Raw genomic sequence first — 24840 nt, 5'->3', positions numbered from 1 at the left:
TCTGTGTATCCCTGGCTGTCCTGGAACTCTGTAGCCCAGGCTGGCCTCACACTCAGAGATTCACCTGCCTCTGCCTCCCAAGTGCTGGGATTAAAGGTGTGTCCCACCACCGCCCGGCTATGTGGCCTTTTCTTATTTCTCAGTCTGTTTTCTCATCTCTGAAACAGGGAAAACAATACTAAACATTCTTAATGGGAAGCTAGGTCCAGTAGGTGGATTCAATATAGTACAGTGGTTCTAATTCTCTTGAAATGGCTCCTTCCTACTCTTGCTCTGCCCCTACTAATTGTGGTGCCAGGATGAAACCCAGGGCCCTGTACCTGCTCCCTCAGAGCCACACCCCAAGTCCTACTTCTCTCTCCATGGGCTCCATAAATGCTCACGGCTCTCAAGCTGCTTCTTCCTCAGTACCAGCCTGGCTACGCCTGGGCAGTGTGACAGGCCTGGCTACGCCTGGGCAGTGTGACAGGCCTGGCTACGCCTGGGCAGTGTGACAGGTCATCCACTCTTTTCAGTCTCCCTCACCGGCCTGCTCTAGTGCGATGCTTAGCTTCTCTGGCACTTGGATAATTTGGTCGCCTCAGTTAGCTGCTATAAGCCAGCCCAGCTTTGCATCTTTGGAAGGGGTTCCCATGACCACAATCCCAAGGTATGAGTAGGCTGTCATGTCAGTGGAAGGGACTCCAGGGAGCCAAGAGAGCTCTTCTGGGCTGTTCAAATTACTACACTGTGCAGGGTCTCACTCTGGACGTAGATGGATAGATGTAGCTGCAGGCATCTGGGCCTTCCTTCCTAACGCGCAGTGAGAAGGGAGGTAGTGTGGGTAAGGTAGGCCGAGTCCACGCTTGCTGACCCTTCTGAGTGGGCTGCTCAGAGTACTGAGTCCAGCATTCAAGTCCCCTGAGGCACAAGGGCAGAGGCAGACCCTGCTTCTCAAAAAGCAGCTTTCTAAGGCCAAGCATGAAAGAGACTCTCCACCTGCTGGAACTCCCAGGCGATACCTGGCTGTGTGGCAAACAAAGGGGGACGCACCATTCTCTTCTTGTGAACATTTTAATGCAGACAGTATAGTGTTTCTAGACCCTGGGCATCTGTGAAGAAACAGCGCTGGAATGGGATAACCATTTGTAGTTTTTGTAGAATGAGTGCAGTAATAACCACCCCGCCCCAAACACCCCAAATCCAAGATGCCAGGCATTGTGGCCCATGCTGGTCAACTCCACCGAGGAGGCTGTAGCAGGAGAGTCACAGTGTACTCCAGGCTAGCCTGGGCTACACAGCAAGGTTCTGTCTCAAGAAAACCAAAACTAAACAAATTAAAAACCAAACAAAAACCAAAGTGAAATTCTTGTCAAGCTCCTTTGAAAGCTGATGCTTCAAAGTAAAGGATTTGTCTTCTCTAGGAAGTTATATTTCCTAACGGAGTGGGGCGGAATAAGGGTCAGACCCATCTGCCATTAAACACCACAAGCAGTCTCATCCAGACCATAATTTCCCCCGACTCCCTTTTGCACATGGAAGACAATCACTTTGAGATAAACTTAGGTGGCTCAATTTTATATGACAAGCCTGTTGCAAAACTCAACTATCAGGAAACGTTTGAAGAAACACTAGTCTGAGAAACAAGATTACAACAAGAGCCTGTGGATTTCTTCCCTGCAACAGGGAGGCCAAGCTTTCATGTCTTATCAGAAATAATGGGCACAGTGTTTACTGCAAGCCTGAACCATGAGGACAGCAGTGAGATAGGAAGCCCATTTGACAGTGGCAGTTTCAAATGAAGAGCTTAGTTATGACGGGTCACAAACTGTAAAGGCCTTCATTTCCTGTGTTTGGATGAAGTCACAATCCAACAGTGGTTAAGAGTGTGGAGGATGGAGGGCGGGCAGCTACTTCATCCTCTGGGAACCTGACAGCCAGCACCTGAACTGCTCGGGGTGGTCCAAGAAGGCAGGGCTGCTTCCAACACTACATGCCACCGCCAGCTTCCTTCCAATTAAATGGAGTCAAAAGGACTAGCTAGGTACTGGTACACCCAGAACTTCTTCCTGGGGCTTCCAGAATCCTAAGGACATCTCTCTGCAGGCAGCAACCGCACAGCTTAATTCTTCCAGACTGAACCACTTTAGATTTATGCCAGTGGAAAGCAAACATTGTTTGTAAGTCGTTTAATTGTGTTACTGTCTCTCAACTTTATCAGATGTTGCTGAGGCAGAGAGGCCTATGTGCAGTCCTGGGGGATGCTTTATAGCATTCCCAGGCTCCTTCTCAATGCCCACAGCCCAGAGTCCCTAATGTGGCATTTTCCAGATGTAAAAACTACTAATCCAACAGGTTCAAATGGCATTTGTCTCAATTTAGGACCCACACTGAGGGCTGAATCTTCAAATCAACAACCTTGATTTCAGAGCCACGAACTAGGTGCTAGTCTGGTTTATTATGTTCTTTGGTTAAATATAGTTTCTGGACCTTTCGGCATTGTGGGACCCCAGATAAGATTGAAAACATGTTCTGCTTTGAATACTGAATTTACATTGTATGTGCACTATTATAAATTTTTATAATTAGGTCAGACTTATAAAAATGTAGGGCTTTTGCTGCTTGTTCTGAAAAATACACTCTTCTGGGCTGGCCAGCATCGCAGTCTGGGCCCCAGGTCTTGCAGAGTCTCTTGACGAAGGAGCACAGCACATGCTCAGGAGCTGGGTCAGCTCATCATGTCCAAGCTGCAGAGTTCAGTGGTGCCATCACTACGCAGGGCCTCTGCCACATCTCTTCTGAAGACAGAGAGGTTCTGTGTGAACCTGTGGGAAGAGAAGCAGTGAAGGTCCAGGCCATGTGAGAGCTGGAGGAAGGGCCCCGTGGAGCTCAGGACCCAGGACCCTCCTGCAGGGAGGCTCCTCAGGGCTGGGCGTCCACGTTGCCCCCTCTCCTGCTACCAGCGCCATGCCACCCCCTGAAACAAGAGTCCCCACCAAATCCATTCTCAACAGTTTAGGGAGAGGGAGCATCTGAAGCTCTACCATCTAAAACATGAAAACAATTTTTACACTGTGTCTCAAATACTGGATTGAGCTTACATATGACTACTTTAATCATTACTCATCTTCCCAAAGGTGGGTATTAGAACCCTCACTAAAACAGAATTTAGTGAATGGAAAATGAGGAGGAGGCAGTGGAGAGTGGTTGCTCATGTCTGTGAAGGCAGCAGTCAGAAAGCAGAGGTAGAGGGTCCTGAGTTTCAGTCTGAGGCGAGCTGGCACTACTGTGGTGAAACCCTCTTAGAAGAGTACAAGTGTGCAGTGGGTGGGTGTGTGCACGCGCTCAGTTTGGTGGAATACTTGTGTACTAGGCAGTTTGATTCCCAGAACTACATACACTGGGCACAGTGGCCCATGCCTGTAATCCCAGCACTTAGGAAATGGAGGATCAGAAATGTAAAGTTATCCTTGGAGCCGGTGAGAAGGGCCAGCAGGTTAACACAGGTGTTGTCAAGCCTGATGATCTGAGTTAGGTCTCTGAGACCGAACTCCTGCCAAGCTGTTCTCTGATACCCCCAACTCCAAATAAATGCAATAATAAAAAATGATCCTTTTCTATATATTGAGTTTGAGATCAGCCTAGGCTATATAACACTGTTAAAAAACCTAACAAGAGGCACTGGGTTAGACCACATGGGTCCAAATTTTGGTTCACCACTACCAGTTAGGCAGCCTGAATGAATAACCACTTGTCATGGTACCTAATGTGAGTAACTACTGTCTTGAGGGAATGCAGGAGCGAATCTGATCAAGTCAACGAGACAGTGCCTGAAAGTCTCTCAACAGTGCTGGCAGAAGGACAACAGCCAGTCTGGTGGCCTCTCCTTCACGAGACTGAGAGGACGGCCGTACCACCTCACAGAGCAGCTCAGGAATGCTACTTCAACAGCCGCCTCTCCTTTCCAGTGTCTGAGCTTGTCCCATTCTGGATGGGAGAGGATTACTTGAGGCTTCGATGAACGGCCAGGAGAAGGTGTCTGCACCCCCAGCTGACCTTGCTTTATTACCACAGCTCAGACCTGGCCACACTGACAGTGTGTCCTGCAAATGCTATAGTGTTTGATGAAAGGTCAGGGGGGTAGTTTTTCCCTGAGCACATTTTCTTCCTTATCAGTGACTACTGTCTGTCTCATCCTCTAGAATGTAAGTTCCATGAGGCCAGGAACTTGGAACAATTTGTTTACCATGGGTTCCAAATGCCTAGTTTTATAAACTGAATGAATGATTCATTCATAGTGATGAGCTTGGTTAGATCTCACTGGCCAATGCCATCTGTACTCTTTTTTTCCCCCGAGACAGGGTTTCTCTGCATAGCTTTGCACCTTTCCTGGAACTCACTTGGTAGCCCAGGCTGGCCTCGAACTCACAGAGATCCGCCTGGCTCTGCCTCCCGAGTGCTGGGATTAAAGGCGTGCGCCACCACCGCCTGGCCGCCATCGGTACTCTTAAAGGACAGGCAGAGGAGGAAATCAACACTTAACAGCTCGCCGGCTTTACGTTTGGGGGTATTGTCTGTTGTTTAGGCACCACAGCCAAGGCCGTCACCGGCTCCTTCTTACTGTGGAGAGACCAGCAGAGAGGTGGCTGCTTTTCTGTCACACAGCTTACAGATGCAGGGGTAACATTTAACTGAGGTCTGTCCACCCTCGAGGCCTGTGCTTGTTCAAAGGCCAGAAGTCTTTCCTCAACTCCGTGGACAATGTGATCTCCCCTTCATTTGCTTTCCAATTAATTATTTTTCACTTCTTTCCTGTTGGATTATAAACTGCTTAAGGGCAAAGGCTGTATTTTTAAAATCTTGGCATCTATGAGCAAATACCCAGCAAAGTGTAGTGACTAGAACTGACCTGGGTCTAGGATCACAAGGTGTAACGGAAAGGTGCATCAATCTGGAGCTGTGCTAACTACAGTCCATTTGTTTTCAGCAAGCCTGAATGCCCCTAGAGATGCCCCACTGGGCAATGCTCACCTGTCTCTGTTCTTGACAGACAGGTTCTGTTCCACTCCTTCCATCAAGTTCCTGAAGCACTGGGCAAGGACTTCCTGCTTGGGGAGAGGCTGGCTGTTTATCAGACTTGCTCTCAGTTCACTGAAATACTGTTGGGAGACAGAGCAGCGTCAGGTTCAGGTTCCAACTCCAAACCTTTGCAAGAGACCAGTCCAGCTGGGGTCTACCTGAGCTCACTGATGTTCAGGGGTTTTCATCCAGGTCCACACTGAACTTTCTATCCTTAGAGAAAACTTAAGCTGCAGAAGCATTTCTAGTTGTACCTTGTATCACCCCTGCTCTTAGAGTCTCTTGCCTGTGACTGCTGTATTGGCCCTGCTTAGCCTGATGGAGTCTTTGCCTCCTCTGTGGGAGACTGAACCTGGCCTCCTGGGGTCTCAATTCTACTTGTCCCAGGAAGGCTGAAAGAAGAAGGGCCCCAGGCTGAGGAGGACTTAACTTAATGCCCAGGGAACACTTGGGATGACTGAAGGCCCAGCCATGAGTCTCCCCTTCGGCCTCATCATCTTTCCTGGCTTCAGTGAATCACTTCTCAAAGAGCTCTGGGCTGTGTTCCAATTTTGTCCTTCTGGGTTACATGGGTTTGCCCTGCTGAGGCAGGCACTAGAGGGGCCTACTTAGTTCTGGGAGCACTTCCTGGCACTACGAATAGTATCTGTCATACCTGGTCACAAGTAACTGCTCAGCCCCCACCTTCTTCTGCTGGGGTCTGTGGTCTTGTATACAAAAATAAGCTCTGATGTTGAGCAGAGGTCCTAATCACTGGAAACAGCAGATTCTCAGCAAAAGACAACATCTTGCCAGTCATTTGTTTATCTCTTCAAGCCTAAGCTGTATGATATTTAATTCCCATCATACATTAAAACAGCTCACATCAAAAAACACACATAATTAATATGTAGTCAGACTAATACTTAAATACTATATATCAGAGGCATTATACTTAAACCACAATGTCTTCCTGAACAAGACTGGGAATGCACAAAACGACTTATTTTTCCCTTTTATAATGATGCAGTGACTCACACCAAATAGAAAATTATTAGTTTTTCATCCTAAACCATGAAATATTGCCTCCATCAGTAAAGTATAATATTGTGATGTCATAAGCTTTTTCTAAACACCGAATTTGCCCTTATTCCCTCTCAATCATTTTAAAAGCACTGCTCTCTTTCATAGAGCTTGGGTTTAAATCCCAATAACACCGAGGGAAGATGAATGGCAGTGCTATTGAATGTGGCTAAAATTGGATACTTCAGCACAGGTGAGTGATGAGACAGCTCTTCTCTTTTTGATGTATTTTCTTCTTCTATTAGTTTCCTTTCAAGGCTGGGATTTTAGTTTGAATTTTAATGTATGCGGCTGCCTCTAATCTCACTGTCTTTTTCCCAGTACTATCTTATTGTATAGACAATTCATTCTTCCAAGCAGTAATGCACTCTTCCTCCTGACTGCTGAGAGGCCAGGGCGAGTTCCAAAGGAAGCCAGGGTGCTTGGGAGGCGGTCGGGTGGCCAGAGCACCGAGGAGACCGAGGTGCATGCTCCCCGGATGAAGGATACTGGCCCTATGCACAGTCCCTCCAGGGCTGCTGCTGTCATCTCCTGTGGATCGTGTCTGGGGTCCCCAGGTATAAAGGGAGGCTGGAGGAGAAGGCAAAAGGACTGTTGCTCAGAATTCCCCTGGAATGGCAAGGGAAGGGAAGTGACTTTGAAATACTGCCAAGCAATCCACACAGCCAGTGCAGTGTGGGCCTCTGTGGCCTCTGCTAACTCAAGAAGACCTGAAGCCTTTGGGGAAAGGCCTTCCAGGTTGTCAAGGCCCCAGCTCTCTACCCCGTGGCCTTCAGTGTCTAAGAGCCTCTCCCTCCTCCTGCGGCCCTTCCTGAAAGCACACTCACCTTCTCATTGAGTAGGATGAGCCCCAGGAGAGGCCTGGATACTGACCACTGGTTCCGGCAGTCTTCAAAGACAATGGTGTTCATAAGGACAGACATCATCTAGAAGACAGAGTCACATGAAAATGGGGACCCTTGGCTTAGAGCTTGCTTGAATCCAGACTCCTCCTACGTGCTCCTTCCACCCTTCCGCCTTCCTGACGACAAGAGGGCTTTTCCTGACCAGTCGGCTCTCACACCGGAAGCCGAGAAGGCTACGCAAACTCTGGGCAAATCCCCTCTTCCCCCAAGGAAGAGTCTACCACCAAAAGCTTGGTGAGAACCTTCTTGGTGAGCAGAAGTCAGAGGCCAGAGCCAGGGGGATCAGTCTCTGCTTTTCAAGTCTTATATGCTTTGCTCTGCGCTAGGCACCATGCAAATGCCCAGCTCACCTTCCTGTCTGCTGCTCACCTCATTGAACAGTTCATGCTATGAAGGGACATCTCTCTGTAGCTCATCACTGGGTGGAATAAAACACTTTCCATGTGATCCCAGAATGGCATGTTTCCTGCTAGCTCAGGAAACATGTTTTTAAAACCATTCTTCATTACTCACTCAATGCTACATGCACATACTTATCCAGGCTCTTCACTTCCGAGTTTGTAAGGCACATGGAAGAGGTAATGGGACATAGGCGTCTACCAGTCTCTTATCTAGGGCCTCAAAGCTTCTAGGGAAGTCATCGAGAGAAACAGTGGGAAAAAGATCTAGGAAAAGAGCGGCAGCCTGTGGAGGGGGAAAGAATGCCTCTAAGTTGTTTAAGGGCAGTCAGGGAAGTGCCACGGGGCAGGTAACATCTAAGGAGTTCCTCATAAGCAGACAGAGGGGTAAAAGGAAGGTGGGAATGAACACGGTGGGCTCGGCAATAGTAAGGGATACCGTGGCTAGAATGGAAGACCACGCTGAGGAATCTGGACTTCATCCTGAAGGCCTGTGGCTAGTGACGGGCTTGTGACCGAGGGGAGACATGTGGAGTGTGCCCTGGTCAGGAGACACAACAGGCCAGGGGTAAAGCCACTACATCAGTCCAGGCAAATGCTAGGAAGTGGGCTCAGTTCTTCCACTGCAGCAGCCTGTCTGCTCCCATAGCTCAAGCTCTCCTGCCCAGGGAGGACAGATGAAAGGACAATTACCCGGCAAGACCCCACAAAAACCACCCCAACTAGGCTTTGATGACTTGGTTTGCTTTGAATGCATTTGGTGCTATCATTTGGCAACCTTTCTTTTTTGTAATGTGTGTGTGTGCGTGTGTGCGTACTTATATGTGTACTATGTGAGGGTGAAGTTGGGTATCTTCCTCAAACTCTCCATATCATTTGTTGAAGCAGTAAGTTAATTATTACTGAACCCACAGCTTGAAGGTACTGCCAGTCTGGCTGGTCAGCTTGCCTGCCTCCCAAGTCCTGGAGTAAGAGGTGGGGGCGGGCCACACACTCAGCACCTACGCAGTCATGCAGGTGCCAGGGGTCTGAGCTCTGGCCCTCATGCTTGCACAAGTGCTTACCTACTGGGCCATCTCCCTGCCCCTGGCAAACAAGTTTTTGGTGATCTAATTTATCCTATGATCTCCGACAAGTAACTGAACTGCTCTTGCTGTGTCTGTTTTCATTAGCTCTGAAGAGGGAAATAATCCCGCCCAAGGAAGCGCTGAGAATTAAATGCGGTGGTGTTTGAAGACTTGCAAAGCACACATCCTGTAGCCACTGCAGGCACAGCATCCGACAGTAATGCGCAGCTCTGCAGCTCTGCAGCTCGCCGGCCACCACGCCCTCCACCACCATCACAGTGATCAGGCTGGCTACAAACGAGATCTGCCAATCTATACAGAAACACAAACACTGCATGCCCGGGCTCTCCGAGGGGCTGGAACTCCATGCTGGGCACCCTTTGTAGATCACAAGTTCCCATGAACAATCTAGCAAGCCACCCAAAGTCATAGAGTACAAATTAAATTGACAAGCAAAACTAACAGATCCATGGAGACAGTCTAAAATATTATGGGCTTCACAATCTGAAGCAGAATGGATATTTTAATGGAGAAGATTAAAGTTAGAGGCACCAAATTCTTCCAGTAACTGACAAAGCATCCTGGAGTGATGTGCCAATTACTTTATATGGTCCTCTCGTGTATTCATTTGTCTGAATGCATGTATTTATGTCTGTAATAAGTAAGGAGAGGCTTGAATAAAATACTTTTCTAAAAATAAAGTTGGCAAAAATGGATGATTTTTTTTCTTTTTTACTTTTCTGGAAATACATAAAGTACCTAGTAATCTTCTTAAATGGCATTGACATGGCAGTCAATTTCCAGATTTCCTAATAATCTTAGAGTAGTGGTAAAACAGTCCAACCAATAGGGCGAATTTCTCTGGCATCTGAGTTCTCTTCCCCACCATTGGGGGATACTGGGTGCGATGCTGAAGTACAGTCCCTTTCCCTTGCAGGCAGTGAGGTTTAGATGGGTGGTCTCTGAGGCCAAGGACACTATGAGTCAACACTGAAAGGAGCAGTCTTGGCTCTGCACCCCCCAGCCCACATCCTGTCACCAGGTGCCATGAGTACTTGGTACAGTAGCTGGTATCTAGTTCTCCAAGGTCTACTCACCCCCACATTGCTGCAGGGATAGGTGGAAGGCCGTTTTAAATGCACTTTGGCTGCATTTGCCAGGGCCTATACTCCAAACCATACACATAACCCACTGATGTTATCCAAGTAGCTGTTTTGCCAAAGCAGGGATGGGATTACCTTGGAAGGGGAGCTGTCTACTTAGGAAAGTCATACTCTACATGACTTCATTTGATTCCTCATTCCTCACTTGGTTCCTCCTTACAGATTTTGGCTGGAAATTTGTTCAATGATGTGGTAGCACAGGCATTAGACTCAGAACTTAGCCCAAGTCCGGCCCTGCTGTTTAACCCATGGCATCTGCCTTTACGTCCTCAGATATAGAGTAGGGACTGTGACAGGTGATGTGAAAGGGATGCTGTGAGAAATGATTTCCTATGTACAACCAAACATCTGGATTGTGTTTGCCACATACTATGCTTTAAACATAATGTTCCCATACTGAAACCGTAGCTTCCCTCTGGCCTAAGCCAATGGAATTGAATGGCTCAAGGAAGAATACCAACTCACATCTTGCTTAGAGAGGTGAAGGAGATTACTATGGTCTCCTCAAAGTTATCTAACTTCATGCAGGGTTGTAGTTGTAAAAATAACCCTGAGTAGGAGGAAGGCCAGAAAGTACCCCATTTGCTTCTCTGGGCTATTAGCATGAATTTGAACAGAGTGCTCTGTTGTAATCATGTAAACACATTTAAGCACAAAATTACAAATGTCTGGCCAAGAAGGAGAAGTGAGGATGTGTGATCTCTGTCCATACCCTGACAAGGGCCTGAGTTACAAGTACAGAGCAGAGCAGATCCCCGCAATCCCTCTGGGCCACGAAGCAGTCACTGAGGAGACCTCTACTGTTTGCCAAGGGCTAGCTTACACTGGGCACTGTCCTGCTAAGACAGTGAGTGACAATTAAAGTGAAGAGCACTACACAGAAAACTGAACTTGTGGCCTTAATTTATGGCCAACACATGAAATGGTTACACATCTAAACTGTAACAGACAGTTCACTTCCAAGGATCTTGTTTTCGAAAACATACTGAACCCTAAGCTGGGAGATCCCAGGAAGGGCTGTGGCTGGGGGTTTTCAGGTCACACAGGCCAAAGTCTGAGGCCTCACCATTTTTACCCAGTAGTACACAGTGTCTGATGAGTCTTCTTGCCATCGTTTATGGAGTCTGCTGGGTACTCAGCACACTGCCAGGCACTTGTATGCCTCCATTCTCTACTAACCCTGGGGAGAGCATTATCTGTCTTGCACTTGTATACACTAAGGGCCTGAGGTCCCAGGGAATTCACTTGGTCAAGGTGCTGCTAGGGTGTAAAGGCTAATTCAGGTCATATACAAAGGTCTGCCTGAATTCACAGGGCCAGCCTGTGGCCACCACGCCTCAGGCTGTTCTGAGGCTCAAAGCACCTGGCAGAGACTGGCTCTTCCTGCAGACTTGTAGAAGACTGACAGGAAGGCCCGCTCTCCCACCCTCAGCAGCCTCCTGGACATACCACCCTTGTCTGCTCTGGTGGCTTCTGGCTGCTGAGTCATGTAGATGTTGAAGTCCCGTGATTAAAATCCAGGGCATGGCTCCTGAAATGTCTTTAGCAAATCTTTCTGCTTCCCAGCCAAAATGTTTACAAATTTAGTTACTATAGTCACAGACCGTGAAAGTGAATGAATAGCAAACTTAGGAATATCTCTGGAAATTGATACACTGAACATTTCATGGAAAATAATGGTTCTCCTCCCACTGAGAGTATCTTAATTTAAATTAACACCATGGAAATCAGTACATTAGGCTAATTTTCTCTAGGTTATAAAATTTCCTATAAAGTAAGTGTTTCCATGGCTAGCACTTGAGCATACTGAATACTGTAACTAAAACATATTCTGTAAAGTTGTAAGAAATAGACAAAACAAAACATAACTAAGATTTCCACTTTGTCCCCATTTGTATCCCACAGGAAAACCAGTCCTGAGAGGATATGTGCTGGCCCTGCAGGGACGAGATTCTCAGTCTACTTAGGGAACTCCAGCTCTTTCCTCCCTGCCCCTGGCCCCTGGCCCCTTGCTAGTGAGGCAGGTGGAAAACAGGCTTTATCCTCTGGTTAACACAGAGGAGGGCTAACGAGGCCAGGGCACGGAGTGAGCGAGCAGAGAACAGCCCTGTGCCGCAGCCCTCGATGGCTGAAGGGAGACTGAAAAAGACAAGCAAGGGTCCAGTGCCGGCCGGCCGGACAGGCTGCTCTGTGTGTTAATCCACACCCCAGCCGGGCTACACTGTCCTGACTGTGGTAATGGTGTTCTGAGGAACAACTAATAATAAATGCAGCCAACCCTTAAGAGCTACCCTGTGCCTGGGGAATGCACCAGCCTTTCAGAAGGCTAGTGAGAGAGGAGAGGAAGATGGACCTTACCAGTAACATAATAAACATAAACATAATAAACAAAACGAAACAAAGCGAAGCACCCCACCCCACCCACCCTCCCGAGTAACGCATTGGATTTGAGAAAGTAGTGACATCTCCCTGTCTCCACAGCAGGTTCTCCAGAGCACCTGCCCCAGTCAGGGGTCAGGGTCAGGGAGACAACACAGCTGAAGGTGGAAATGCTTCCAGGTTTTCAGTGCGCTGGAGGAAGGGAATTTCTGTCATTACTGAGTGCTGTTCCGAGGCCACATGCACAGCAGATATTGAAATGTGATCCTGCTCAAATTAGATACTAGACGTCTTTAGGGAAGGAGAATCAATTGTTCCTTCATCTGCCATCTTCCTTTGTGATATTAGTAGATGTTATGAAAAATGAACAGAGTGGATAAATACGTACATATTTCGGTATATTTTTCTGCCCCTCCAGATTAACTGAGGCCCATCACCTAAGTTACATTAAATTTAAAATATCTGTACGTATCAAGCAATCTCTACATGCCGATATTATTTTTGCAGTCTCATAATTGAAGTATTTAGCATTTAAAATGAAAAACAATTGGATGAAATACGAGATGAGGTGAGCCTCCTCTTCTGAAGAACAAGCCTTCAATCAATTATGGGTGGCCCGGCTCCCCAGAGGCTATCCGGGAGTCCTTTCTATTTGGCCTTCACACAGCGTTAGCTTGGATCTGAAATTGGGGGAAAGTGCTTTAAAGTCACCTCAGGCCCAGTGAGGTCAGCTAGCTTCGGTCACAAATGAGCAGCACTTGCTCACACAGAAACAGACAGTGCCCTCCACAGGCCCCACACAGAAAGCTAAGGGAAGCTTTTGCTCTAAGTGATGAATTGTCTAGAATATTTAAAAACTCTTGCATTGAATGTAAAATCTAAGGAAAAACACAACCCAGCTTTGCTGTTCTTTCAATTTTCTCCATTACCAACTTTGTCTCTACTTCTCAAAACATTCATTTTAATCATGGCTTATTGGGGAAAGAATTACCTGCCAGTCTCATAGCTTATGAGAAGGTCAAGTAAGAATGAAACTTCAGGATTAATTAATTGAGAGTACTGCATGCAATGTGTCTATTCTGAATGCTATAGCAAACATCACAAGGAAAATAGTTTTATTTTCCAGGGTTGAAATAAATTATAATAAATTATTCATTTCAATGGCAGAGATGTACTGGAGAGCAACAGCAAGAAAATTGACTACACTACACTGTGAGTCTCAATCCTGAATCTTCATTATCCATCTGAAACTTTTTACATGTAGTAAATCATATTTCAAGTGGCTGCAGATCTCATAAAGCAGCTTGCTACATTAAACCAGAAAACCCGGGGTACTGGAGGCTGCAAGCTTGCCACTCAGCACTATTTGGGTCTCTCTCTCTCTCTTACACACACACACACACACACACACACACACACACACACACACACACACACACACACACCCCTTGCCAATTGTTTCAATTTGATGTTAAATTGAGCATCACCTGTCAAAAACAGCATCTAAATGTCCTGTGGGTGGGAATATTGGGAAGACCTGTGTCATTTCCCTTAGTTTTCCTTCAAGTGACACTTATATCTAGTTCATAGAAGTACTTGGGTGACTAACACGGAAGCACCTTTGAGAACCTCTAATGGCAGCTTGAGAGACTAGTGAAGGACCATATGCCACACCTGGCTCCCAAGACCAGCCTATCTGCCCAGGGCAGGTGGCAGCTGAGTCCTAACCCTGCATGCAGCCTCCCCTAGAAGCACGGACACATTCAGGAGAGGAAACGAAAAGAGAAAGCCTCCAGGACACAGCAAGTGCTTGGCATGTTTGAAGAACGTCTAGCCCTTGTATAGAAGGCTCAGGGTGGCATGGAATAGAGCTGAGGGTGAGGAGGAGACCCTGGCCCAGCCCAAGCTATTTCCGACCTTTTGTGCCATGCTAAGTACAGATATGAGTTTGGGCCAGTACCCCGAGAGTAGCCGTGGGATGGGGCCTGCCATTCAGAGCAGTAGTGACAAGGCTGTGGGGAGGAGGATGGGGCAGGCAGCAAGCTTAGTTTCTGGAGAACGCCCTGGAGAAACAGTGAAGATGAGGAAGACTGCAACAGAAGCCAGGACGGCCAGGATCGTCAACTCGTGTTCTTCCCAGTCAAAGCATTCCTCCTAAGAAAGAAAACTGGAACCCCAAACCACAGATAGACGTGTCCAGACACAGGTGCCCAGATTCAAGCCTCTCAATAGAGAGGAGTGGTTGCCAGACAATGACTGAAATGATGCTTCTTATGAGGGGGCGATGTTTAGTTCAACCACACAAATCACTAATTGGGAACAAGCAGCCATGAAACAGCCTGCCAATCGGCACAAGCGTACAGGGCCAAGAGGACATAAGTGCTGACTTGGGTCACTCAAAATCAAAGGGAGCTAGGAAAAGCATGCTACTGTGCTGATCAGTCACCACAGCATTACCCATGAGTATCATATTTCACAACAGAACAACATATGCATGATGGCATGAGGGCCTCCTTAGTAGTCACCATCCTACAGGAGGAGGCTCAAAATTTCATTGCATCTCATCTGACGGTACATTCTCCCTATTTCCTGAAGACATTGGGTTAGATGGCCCCAAATTTTCACTCACCAGTGAAGGATTATGTCACTTATTTTAAAAATGTTTTCATATGGGGAAAATGTGTTTAAGGCATTTTCCTGTTAAGCGTTAGCCTAGTATTTACATTGAAACCATAGTGGGGTATTCTGCTTTTTCAGACTTGAGGTCCCCCCAATTATATTTTGAAATTAAAATACAATTATATAATTTCCCCCCTTGTCTTTCCTTCCTCCAACCTCTCTCATGTAGTCTCCTCATTACTCTGTCTCAAATTCATGGGTGCTTTTTCTTTGTGTACACACACACACACACACACACACACACACACACACACACTACCTAAATACATAAACACAACCTGCTCAGTCCATATAATGTTACTTGTATATATATGCTTTCAGGGCTGACCACGTGGTACTAGAAAACCAACTGGGGGCTCTTCCCTGAGGAGATCATTTCTTCTGCTCTCAGCTTTCCTTGTTCTTTGTCCCTGTGAGATTTTTGGCTTTCCATGTTAGTATGTGTACTGGCGTCATCCTGCATTTCCTAGAAATGTCAAGGAGGTTACATCCATGAAGTCTCAACAACATGGCTTCCAAAATAAAACATGAACAAGGAGGGCTTTTATCTATAGTCGTCTAAATGGCATTGACTGTACCAGCCCAGAGACCCCCTGGAGACTGCTCAAAGAAGCTGAGAGTTGGGAGCTTTTTCCCTCAATAAATACATGAGCCCAAGGCATGAAAGACCAAGAGTGGGTAACAGAACTTCCTTCATGATCTACTCCAACATTTGCTGACACCATAGCTTGACCAGGCTCTGAAACAGGTCCTGGGGATGGAGGTGAACAAGCCAGTGCCAGTTCTCAGTAGAGAGGAGATTCACAGTACAGTACATTAAGTGCTGCAAACAAGCTCACCCAGGGCTTTGAGAGGACAGAGGAGGATTCCCAACTCTGCTGGGGTGGGGGTGGGAATGGGGGCGGGGGCGGGGGCAGGGAGGAAGGCTTCAGAGAAGGGGCCATTTGATCTGCTCTAGAGAACGAGCATTCTGACAGGCTGTCAACAGAGAAGGGAGAAGGGGAACAAAGGTGTGCTGGGAAATAACGCACTCTGTGGACTGTGCAGGGAGTTAGGAAAGGCTGCCAACAGAGGAGGCAGGAGCTGCACCTGGTGAAGGACCTAGTGGTGCCTGCAAGAGAAAGCAGATTTCCATCCTGCAGGACAATGAGTGTCATCTCTCTGGCAGTGATGTAGTATGAAGTCTGGTGTAACCACTGCTGCTGCTGCTGCTTTCTTCCTGTTCTGAGACAGGGAGGCCACAGCCAGAGGTCACTTGCTTGGCTTCTGTGCCCTAGTTAGGACACTGCTCATCATCTCCTGCCTTGCTGGCTCTGGTGCCAGTGCTCTGAGGAAGGGCACTGACATTATTTCCCTTGGCCCACAGCACATAACCTAATCGTGTCCCCTGTCAGGAATGGTTCTTCTTGTCAGGAAGCTTTTTATTGATGTTCAACCTTCATCTTTCCTTTCTTAATATTACCCATTATGCCAATACTCCATTGTGCCATGCTAAGTAATTCCCTTTCCTCCTGGCATTTACATCTTCCAAGTATTTATAGACTTATCAAATGCCCCATTTAGTTGTCACTTAGGCAAGCTATACATATTTAGCTTCTTTAATCTGGCCCCATAAGCCAGCCCTTCCATTCTCCTAAATCACTTGAGTTACTTCCCTCCAGATTTCTGTCAATTTGTCTCCTGCCTCTCTCTAATGCAGGGGAGCCGAGTAGAGCAATGGGGGGGGGGGGAGTGGAAGCCTTTCTTCCTCTGTGGGATAAGAGCACATTATGTACCTGGAATGGAACTTCTAGTTTCCAAAACAGCCTGGGCCTCTGTAGGGACGGATGATGGCTCCTTATCTCTACAAGGCTACCAGCAGCACATATGTTATCACCATTTAATTACTATCTTCTTAACACTCGATGAAAACATGCTGCACACACTGCATACCCGCTGTCTACCAGGCACTGTTTTACAGAATTTTTCTTCTTTTTCCCTTCCGTTTTGTTTCCCATACTTAATCACTGCTCAAAGAATTACTAGCCTCTTATGTGTTGAACACTTCTGGTCAGAGCTGAAGAAGATGTTCTGTTAGTTAGCTTCCTATCACTGTGATCAAACTGCTTTGACACACACAACTTAAAGGAGCAATGGTTTATTTTGGCTCATGGTTCCAGAGGGCTCAGGTGATGGTGTCTTGGTCTTGGGCCTAGGCAGAAGACTATGTGGTTCAGGAGGTTCCTAGTTTACAGTGGTCAGGAAGCAGAGAGACAGGGATCAGCCAGGAATAAGACACACCCAAGAAACAGCTGCTTGTGACCAATTTCCTGCAGTTAGGTCTTACCTGCTAAATTTCCAAGAACCCCTAAAATAGTGCTGCCATTTGGGAATAAGTAGTGAGCACATGGCCCTGTGGAGGCCATTTCATAGTCAACCATAACAGGCCTTGAGGAGCTCATGTATTTATTAATCTCTTATCGTCCACCCATCAAGCTGTTCCTTCTAATCTTGGAGAAATCATCCTGAATGCACTTATCTCTAATTGCTGCTGAGTGGAACTGCTGTGTCCATCTGAACTGAGAGGCCACATTAAGTATGGGCATTAACAGAGCTCTTGCTCTGGGTCTTCCTTACGGTGATCTGCCTTGAGGCCCAAGTCACTTCTCCTCAAGCCTGGCACTTTTTATTGCTATCTTTCATGGTGGTGTATTGTTTCACATTCCTGACTCACAGGACCATCAGGAGGTATATACTGAGGTGTTTTTCTTGTTTTTGGTACCCATGTCCAGGTGATGTAGGACACTGAGGGAATGATGTGATGGGAAAGACTCTAAGATTGTGAGTCTTGGGCCCATGAGTGGCTTGGCCAACTGATCCTAGAAGCCAGTTCAATTACCGTAGGAATTCTCCTCTGTAGGGTGGTGTGATTCTCAAAGAGGAAAATGATTGCAAGGACACATGGTATGCAAGTCCTCATTAAATAGAGCATTTTCAAAGAAAGGCATTACATAAAGATGGAATTTCAGGAGCCCAAGACCACCCAGTATATCCCCCAAGCATGACAAGGCATACAGAATTCATGGCAAGAGTTCTTATGGGTTGCATGAGCACATGGGACAAGATTAACTCATGAAAGGTGGGCAGACTGCAGACAAACAAGCCTTCCTTTATGTACTATTATGAACTTGGCTCCATCAATGGCTGCTTCTGGTTGAACTGCCTCAGAGTTACCAAGCAAATGATTGTGAAGTGATACACTTTGGGAATCACAGAAAAACTTGCAAGTGTCTGAAAACCAGTAATCTTTGAAAAACAAGTATGTCACCACTGGGTCAACCCTCACATTCCCACAACTCTGCTTTCCTTCAAGAAACTCCAAGGCTTCTCATTCCTTTTCACACTGCCACCCAGAGAAATAAAGGCAGGAAAAATCTCATCTGTCTCCTTTGGACAAGGGTAAGAAGAAATGCTGGGAAGGAATGGTAGGTTAAGGGCCTGGGAAGCTTTTGTGTGGTCAAAACTGGATGAGATCTAGGGACAAGCAATTCTACCTATTATCTAGACCAGTGGTCCTTAACTTTCCTAATACTGCGACCCTTTAATATAGTCCTTCAACCATAAAACTATTTTCGTTGTTACTTTATAACTGTAATTTTGCTATTGCTATGAATTGTAATGTAAATCTCTGTGTTTTCTGATGGTCTTATAGGTGACCCTGTGAAAGGGTTGTTTGACCCCCAAGAGGAGTTGAGAGCCACAGGTTGAGAACCACTGATTTATATCCATCATTTTAATAAAATACTTAAGGAAACTTACTTATAAAGAAAAGGGGCTTATTTAACTTTTTGTTTTGGAGGTTTTTATCCCTAGACTGGGTTCTACTGGTCCAGCCTCTGAAGAAAGCCTAATGGTGGATGGTGCCACTTAGCAGGCACACCCAGAGGAGGGATCACAGCTCAAGCAGAAAGCAGAGAGGGAAGACCAGACTTCCCCCAAACTGCTTCACGGGTCAGATGATCTAAGGCCTTCTTTCATTATCACCACTCTGGAACCAAGTTTCTAATGACACGAACCTGTGTGGAGACACAGATACATCACCACGGCATCAGGTACCACTAGGGCTGTGCAACTTTGAACAAGTTATTTCAAGTCCGAGTTTCTGCACATTTCTCCCAAAGTTTACTTTTGGTGTGCCGATACTTTCAGGTTTAAAGAATCCACACCCATTACTGTTGCTATGAGATTCCAATAGATTTTAGATGCGACAGTAGTGTATTAGTGAGAAGAGTTGCTACAGTATTTATATTAATTCTTGCTACTACAAAGAGATGCCTAAAATATGGAGGAGGAATAAGGAAGAAGCATGTTGGGCCAAGAATCAAACATATACCATCTTATCCCTTCACTCATTCCAGTGTGACTTTGAGAATGCTTATTATCACAGAAAGCATACAGATACACCTGCAGACCTTGATAATCTGCCTGATGTCATAGGCTTCAAAATAAAACGGTCTTATAAAAGAAGTCTCAGGCTGGGGCTGGAGAGATGGCTCAGAGGTTAAGAGCACCAACTGCTCTTCCAGAGGTCCTGAGTTCAATTCCCAGCACCCACATGGTGGCTCACAACCATCTGTAATGAGATCTGGCACCCTCTTCTGTATACATAATAAATAAATAAATCTTAAAAAAAAAGAAGTCTTGCTGTGGATATTACTCTATATAAATAAAACACTGATGGCCAGTGACCAGGCAGGAAGTATAGGCGGGACAAAGAGAGAGGAGAATTGGGGAAACAGGAAGAAGGGGAGAGAGACACTGCAGCCACCGCCAGGAGAAGCAGCATGTAAAGACGCCGGTAAGCCACCAGCCACGTGGCAAGGTATAGATTTATAAAAATGGGTTAATTTAAGATAAAAGAACAGTTAACAAGAAGCCTGCCACGGCCATACAGTTTCTAAGTGATATAAGCGTCTGAGTGATTATTTTATAAGTGGATTGTGGGACTGCGGGGCTTGGGGAACCTGGAGAGAAGCCCTCCAGCAACAAAGTCTCAGGCTTAGACTCACATAGAAAGGATGTTTATAAATAGCAGGTGTTTTCTCAAGGGCAAGCAGTAACATCAAACCAAGGTTAGTGGTAGCTGTGCATCAAATATGAAGTCACATTATTGGCTGAATATCTTGTATTAGGTGAGTCTATAGTCATTGGCTCATTGGGTCCTCATAGGTGTAGTGGGGAGCTGTTCTAGCTATGACCTTGAAGAACTGCTCCTAGTGAGGCAGCTGTAACTGTTACACCTGCCTATGACCTTGAAGTACATGCCCCTGGGGCGTGGCCGCCTGGGACCCTTAAGACCTGGGATGCTCAGATGGGCACACACTCTCTTCCCTCCCTCGTGGTTTTGGATGCTGGGACTGACCAGGAACATCTTGGAAGAAGATCAGTGTGGGACATAGCTCAGCTTTCCTGGATCCTACAATAAATACCTGTCCTATAGTGAGTTACCTCCTAATAAACTCCCTTGCTCATTAAATAGACTCTGTGGATTTCTTGCATTCCATTAGTATCTATCTAAGTCAAGAAAGTTTAACATGTGAGAATAGAGAGAGATTTAAAAGATCTCAGGTCTACAATGTATTGCTTTCCAACTAGGTAAAAAAGTCAGGCCTCTCTAGATAAGACAAGGCATCCACTGAGATTTCTCTCCATCGCTGTCCTTCCACCACAACTGTTTGGCCTTTCATTTGAGACCCTCTTAGAGTACCTGCTTCCTTCTCTCCTTGCAGACCAGCTACTGCTCTAAGCACATGGCAAGGAATGGGTGCTTTGGCTTTTTCCTAAGTGTTCAACCTATGTGAGACTTAAAGGTTGACTATCATCTAAGTGCTGGATTTTAAATCTATGAAGGAAGAACTGGGGATGGAGCTCAGTAGTAGAGAACTTGCTTAGCACATATGAGGCTCTGGTGCTATGGGAGGTCTTGGGAGGTCTTTCTGTATGCTGCAAATACACGTGGCTCTCATTAGTTAATAAATAAAGTTGTTCGGCTCATGGCAAGGCAGAATAAAGTTAGGCCGTACATTTAAACTGGTCAGGAGACACCGTGAGCTGCCACCAGGAGAAGCAAGATGTGAGAGAACAGGTAATGCCACGAAGCCACGTGACAATGCACAGATTAATAGAAATGGACTGAGTTAAGTTGTAAGAGCTAGCTATCGAGAAGCCTGAGCCATTAGGTCCTACATTTTGTAACTAATATAAGCCTCTGTGTGTTTACTTGGGGCCGAGTGGCTGTGGGACTGGGTGGGACACAGGAAAACTTCCAGCTACACTCTGGGTTTGATTCCAGCAATGCAAACAAAACCACCAAACCCAGTAAAGAAGATAAGTAACACAGATTGAGCCAAGTATTGATACTTTATGACTCATACCTTTAATTCCAGCACTCAGGAGGCAGAGGCAGGCAGATCTCTGTAAGTTCCTGGTAAGCTTGGTCTACAGAGTGAGGTCCACAATAGTCAGGGCCACAGAGATAAACTGTCTCAAAAAACAAAAACACCAGACAAACAAACAAACATTTGGGGACCGTGCTGTGTTTCCAGGATGAGAGCACAAGCTCTGCTGTTTATTAGCTGCAGATACTTCACAGAGTTCCAACACCAACATTTAGACTATAAAATGGTCATACAAGTACTTCAGTGTTAAGAGGTTTAAACAGAAGCATGTTTGCAAACCCACATTTCAATACACACGCCAGCATTTGTGTGTGTCTGTCTCACACTCAGCACAGAATCTGATGAGTCTGAGATGCTCCTTTCACAATGACTTCTTAGTCCCAGCAAGCACACAGAACAACCGGGTTCTGGTAGGGTGATAACAAGGCCAGGTCCTCAAGCAGAGATCAGAAGGCTCTACTTTGGGCAGTGAACCGTGGAGTAAGGTAGTTTTGGGTGCAACCTTTGTATTTCAGAGAAACATTGCTCAGAGCGGGAAGATCACACTCGTATAAAAACTTGGTGCACAGTTTTCTTTGTGAAATATATATGAACGCTGCTATTTGTGCTCTCTTATCACAAAACACACTTGTTCTCCACAGTACTTTCATTTTATGAGAAGCCTTAAAACAAACAACAAAGATGAAAAATCACTGTCAGTCAACAGACAAAGCTATCCCTTTTGAAGAGTTTGTTTAAAACCTTTCCAGAGTTTGTATCAGTACTTAACCTATGGAAAGTCTCTACAGTGACTTATTTTTTGCAGAGGTTTAAAAAAGGATACAGTTACCGAGTTCTTTCTGTTTTAGTTTACAGATAGCCAATTATGCACATCACAACCAATGAAGAGGATAAAAACCATCTCATTTGCCAGAATAGGGTGAGAGACTATTATAGAGCTTGTCTAATTATTACTGGGCTAAGTCTGTATAAAGCCACATGTTTCCCCTTACAAAGCATTCTCTATCCGCTCTATATGAGTGTGAAAGAAAAGAAATGTCTGTTGTTGACTTTTCACAACTCCTTTACTATTCTGTGAACATTTGCTGTAGACTGATAGCAGAACTGACTGTGCTAAACTGTAGATAAAAGAACGATGACAGATTGCAGTCACTTTAATTCATAAAGAAAACATTTGGAGCCCCTGGGAATGTCAAAGCCAGCCACCGGCACCCAATGACTTCATGCTACGGCACAAGAGCCATCATCTTTCCTCAGTTTGAAGACAAAGGCTAATGGACACGGGGCTGTCCTGTTTATTCCAGTTCTTTATGAAATCTGACTGTTTTTCTTTTTCCTTCCTTCCTTTTTTAAAAAGGACTGAAAAGAAGCATAATTCTTGGAAAGCATAATTCCCCTATTCTATAAACACACAAACAAAACTGTAAAATGACATCATTCTGCTTTCATTTAATTACTCTTGAAATGCTTTCTATTTAATATTCATTACTCAAAAGCTAATTTAAAAGAGAAAGAGATGTGACTTATTCAAAAAGATGTACTGTCATTCACAGCAATAGTTATCTAATATACAGAAGTTAATAAAGCAGATTAATCTACAAGTCCCTTTAAGCCATTCTTGAGTTTTGAACAACTGCCTCTTTGACCTTTCACCTTCACGCTGTGCACCAGTAGCAGGTGCCAGCTGTACAGAAATTATGGCTGCTGTGTTTGGAAGCAAAATCTTTTCTTACTTTGCTTCTGACCAGCAGCTGACCCTGTAGGAGTGATTGTTTCTGGTGGCGGCCTAAAGGCTACATAAACCAGTAGCAGATAAACAAAAGGCTACATATACCAGCTGCCTTGCCTAAGGGTACCATCCTGGGCTGACACCTCTACTCCTTCTCCAGCATCCCAAATTGCTCCTTGTTTGCTTCCACACATGCATTTCATCCTTGTTATTTTGTGTGAGGAGGGGTAAGGCAAAAAGACCCCTCCCCAACAACTCAACCCCCCTTTTGAACTTGACTTTTGAGTATTCCATGTCAAACTGTGCCATTATAATGCTAATATAGGCCTGATTTAGCAACTTTAATAAGAGGCTAAACCCTCTTGTAATTAGATAATAAAATTTTATTATGTATTTTAATATTAAAAGTCTTAAAATCAAACTCTTCAAATCATATACTGGTACAAAACTAAGGCACTTAAATATCATTGCCTCAGAAAAGAAGAACCTGCAAACACATTGTGGCTTATTTTTCATTCTCTGAAATGTAAACACGGAATTCCTATGTGGTGCAGTGAAAGCTCCAACACTCTTAATTATGTGCAGGGAAGAATGAATCTATTTGAGTATGAAGCACATTGTACCATTTCCAGCAACAGCATGAGATGGTTTTGACAGTTATTTCGTGGATACAAATTACACAAGTATAAAAACAATCCCCATAATGATTAAATGCAGTTATGTACATAGGAGAATACCAGTGCAAATGGTAACATATTTAAATGGTTTTCCTTCATTAAAAAAATTATATATGATATTAAACCATCAATCACTGCAGAGGCACAGGAGTTTACATGTACTGTCACTGGCTGAAATAAATGACTTGGAGACTGGATTCTGGCTCGCTCAATATGGTCTCTTTGCTGTTGCTTAGTCACCCAACTCTCTGCTGGCTTGGGCTACATCTGGTGGATTCCATCCTTTCAATTAATAAGGCAAGTTATGCTATCAATGGATTGTATCCTTCCACTGTGCTTAGAGGTGAGAACACATGTCCTCATGAGGTGGAAATCCTTTCTGTTCTGGTAACTTGAACAATACTGGCAGAGCTTTTTTTTTTTTTTTTTCCTTCTGATCCATGTGTAGACTAGACATTTTTCCTGGAGTTTTAGAAGGGCTATTTTATATTGAGATATAATTTTAGCATTACCATCTGGCTTATTCTATCATAGTAGTGTATGACCACAATAGGTGTAGAGCTAAAATCATGTCTATAGACAATATTTTGAAAATTAATATTTTGGGTATTTACTTTAGAGATATCCACAGACCACTGCAAGGAATCAGACTGTGCTGAGAGGCCTGGACAAATGCCAAGATGTAGGAGATCTTTGAGAGGAAATGAGGTACACCATAAAAATGCATTATATAAGTTACATTAATATGACGTCTATGTCGCAGCTCCAATTGTTATCCAACAAATCTACCTACAACAAAAATCAAAGTAGCAGACACACTTAAGAAAAAGATTAAGACAATAGCCATTCTTCTAAAAGAACACATGATTTGTTCTAAAATATCACTTTAATAAAACTACCCATCCATCCATCCATCCATCCATCCATCCATCCATCCATCCATCCATCCATGCACACCATAGCACATGTGTGAAGATCAGAAGACAATCTGTGGAAGCTGGTTCTTTCCTCCACCACGTGGGTCCCAGGGATGAAAGAACAGTCATGATCATAAGCACCTCCCCCCCCCCCCCAGCCATCTCACGGGCCCCTTATTTTTCTATTTTCAAAATTAAAAACATGGGCTTTAAAAACTTGTCTTTGGTCACAATGCTTTCTGTGTATGTGTGCATGCATGCATCTGTGTCATAAGCCAGAGGTCAACTTTGGGTATTATTACTCAGGTGTTAACTAGCCTGCTTTTTTTTTTTTTAAAGATTTATTTTTTTATTATGTATACAGCATGT

The 24840-nt window shown here is 45.2% G+C and overlaps 1 protein-coding gene and 1 long non-coding RNA gene across 3 annotated transcripts in view; one reads left to right on the top strand and one right to left on the bottom strand.

Moving 5' to 3' along the window:
- Positions 1–1033: 1033 nt before the first annotated feature.
- Positions 1034–24840, bottom strand: part of Ranbp17 (RAN binding protein 17) — a 341764-nt gene continuing 317957 nt past the window's right edge. For both annotated transcript variants that reach the window (XM_037200543.1, XM_037200544.1), the window contains 3 exons: positions 6948–7046; positions 5011–5138; positions 1034–2804 (listed from right to left, as the gene is read on the bottom strand). In XM_037200543.1, the coding sequence (XP_037056438.1) occupies positions 2708–2804; positions 5011–5138; positions 6948–7046 (324 nt within the window). In that variant the 3' untranslated portion in view covers positions 1034–2707. The remainder of the gene's footprint in view (positions 2805–5010; positions 5139–6947; positions 7047–24840) is intronic.
- LOC119086902 lies at positions 5132–9191 on the top strand. Its single transcript, XR_005090291.1, has 2 exons — positions 5132–6313; positions 8596–9191. It is a non-coding gene; the product is annotated as an uncharacterized LOC119086902 (long non-coding RNA).

Source organism: Peromyscus leucopus, chromosome 8b (genome assembly GCF_004664715.2).
Source record: "Peromyscus leucopus breed LL Stock chromosome 8b, UCI_PerLeu_2.1, whole genome shotgun sequence".
Taxonomy (NCBI): domain Eukaryota; kingdom Metazoa; phylum Chordata; class Mammalia; order Rodentia; family Cricetidae; genus Peromyscus; species Peromyscus leucopus.
The sequence above is the reverse complement of the archived record's forward strand: the minus strand, read 5'-3'. Positions and strand labels throughout refer to the sequence as shown.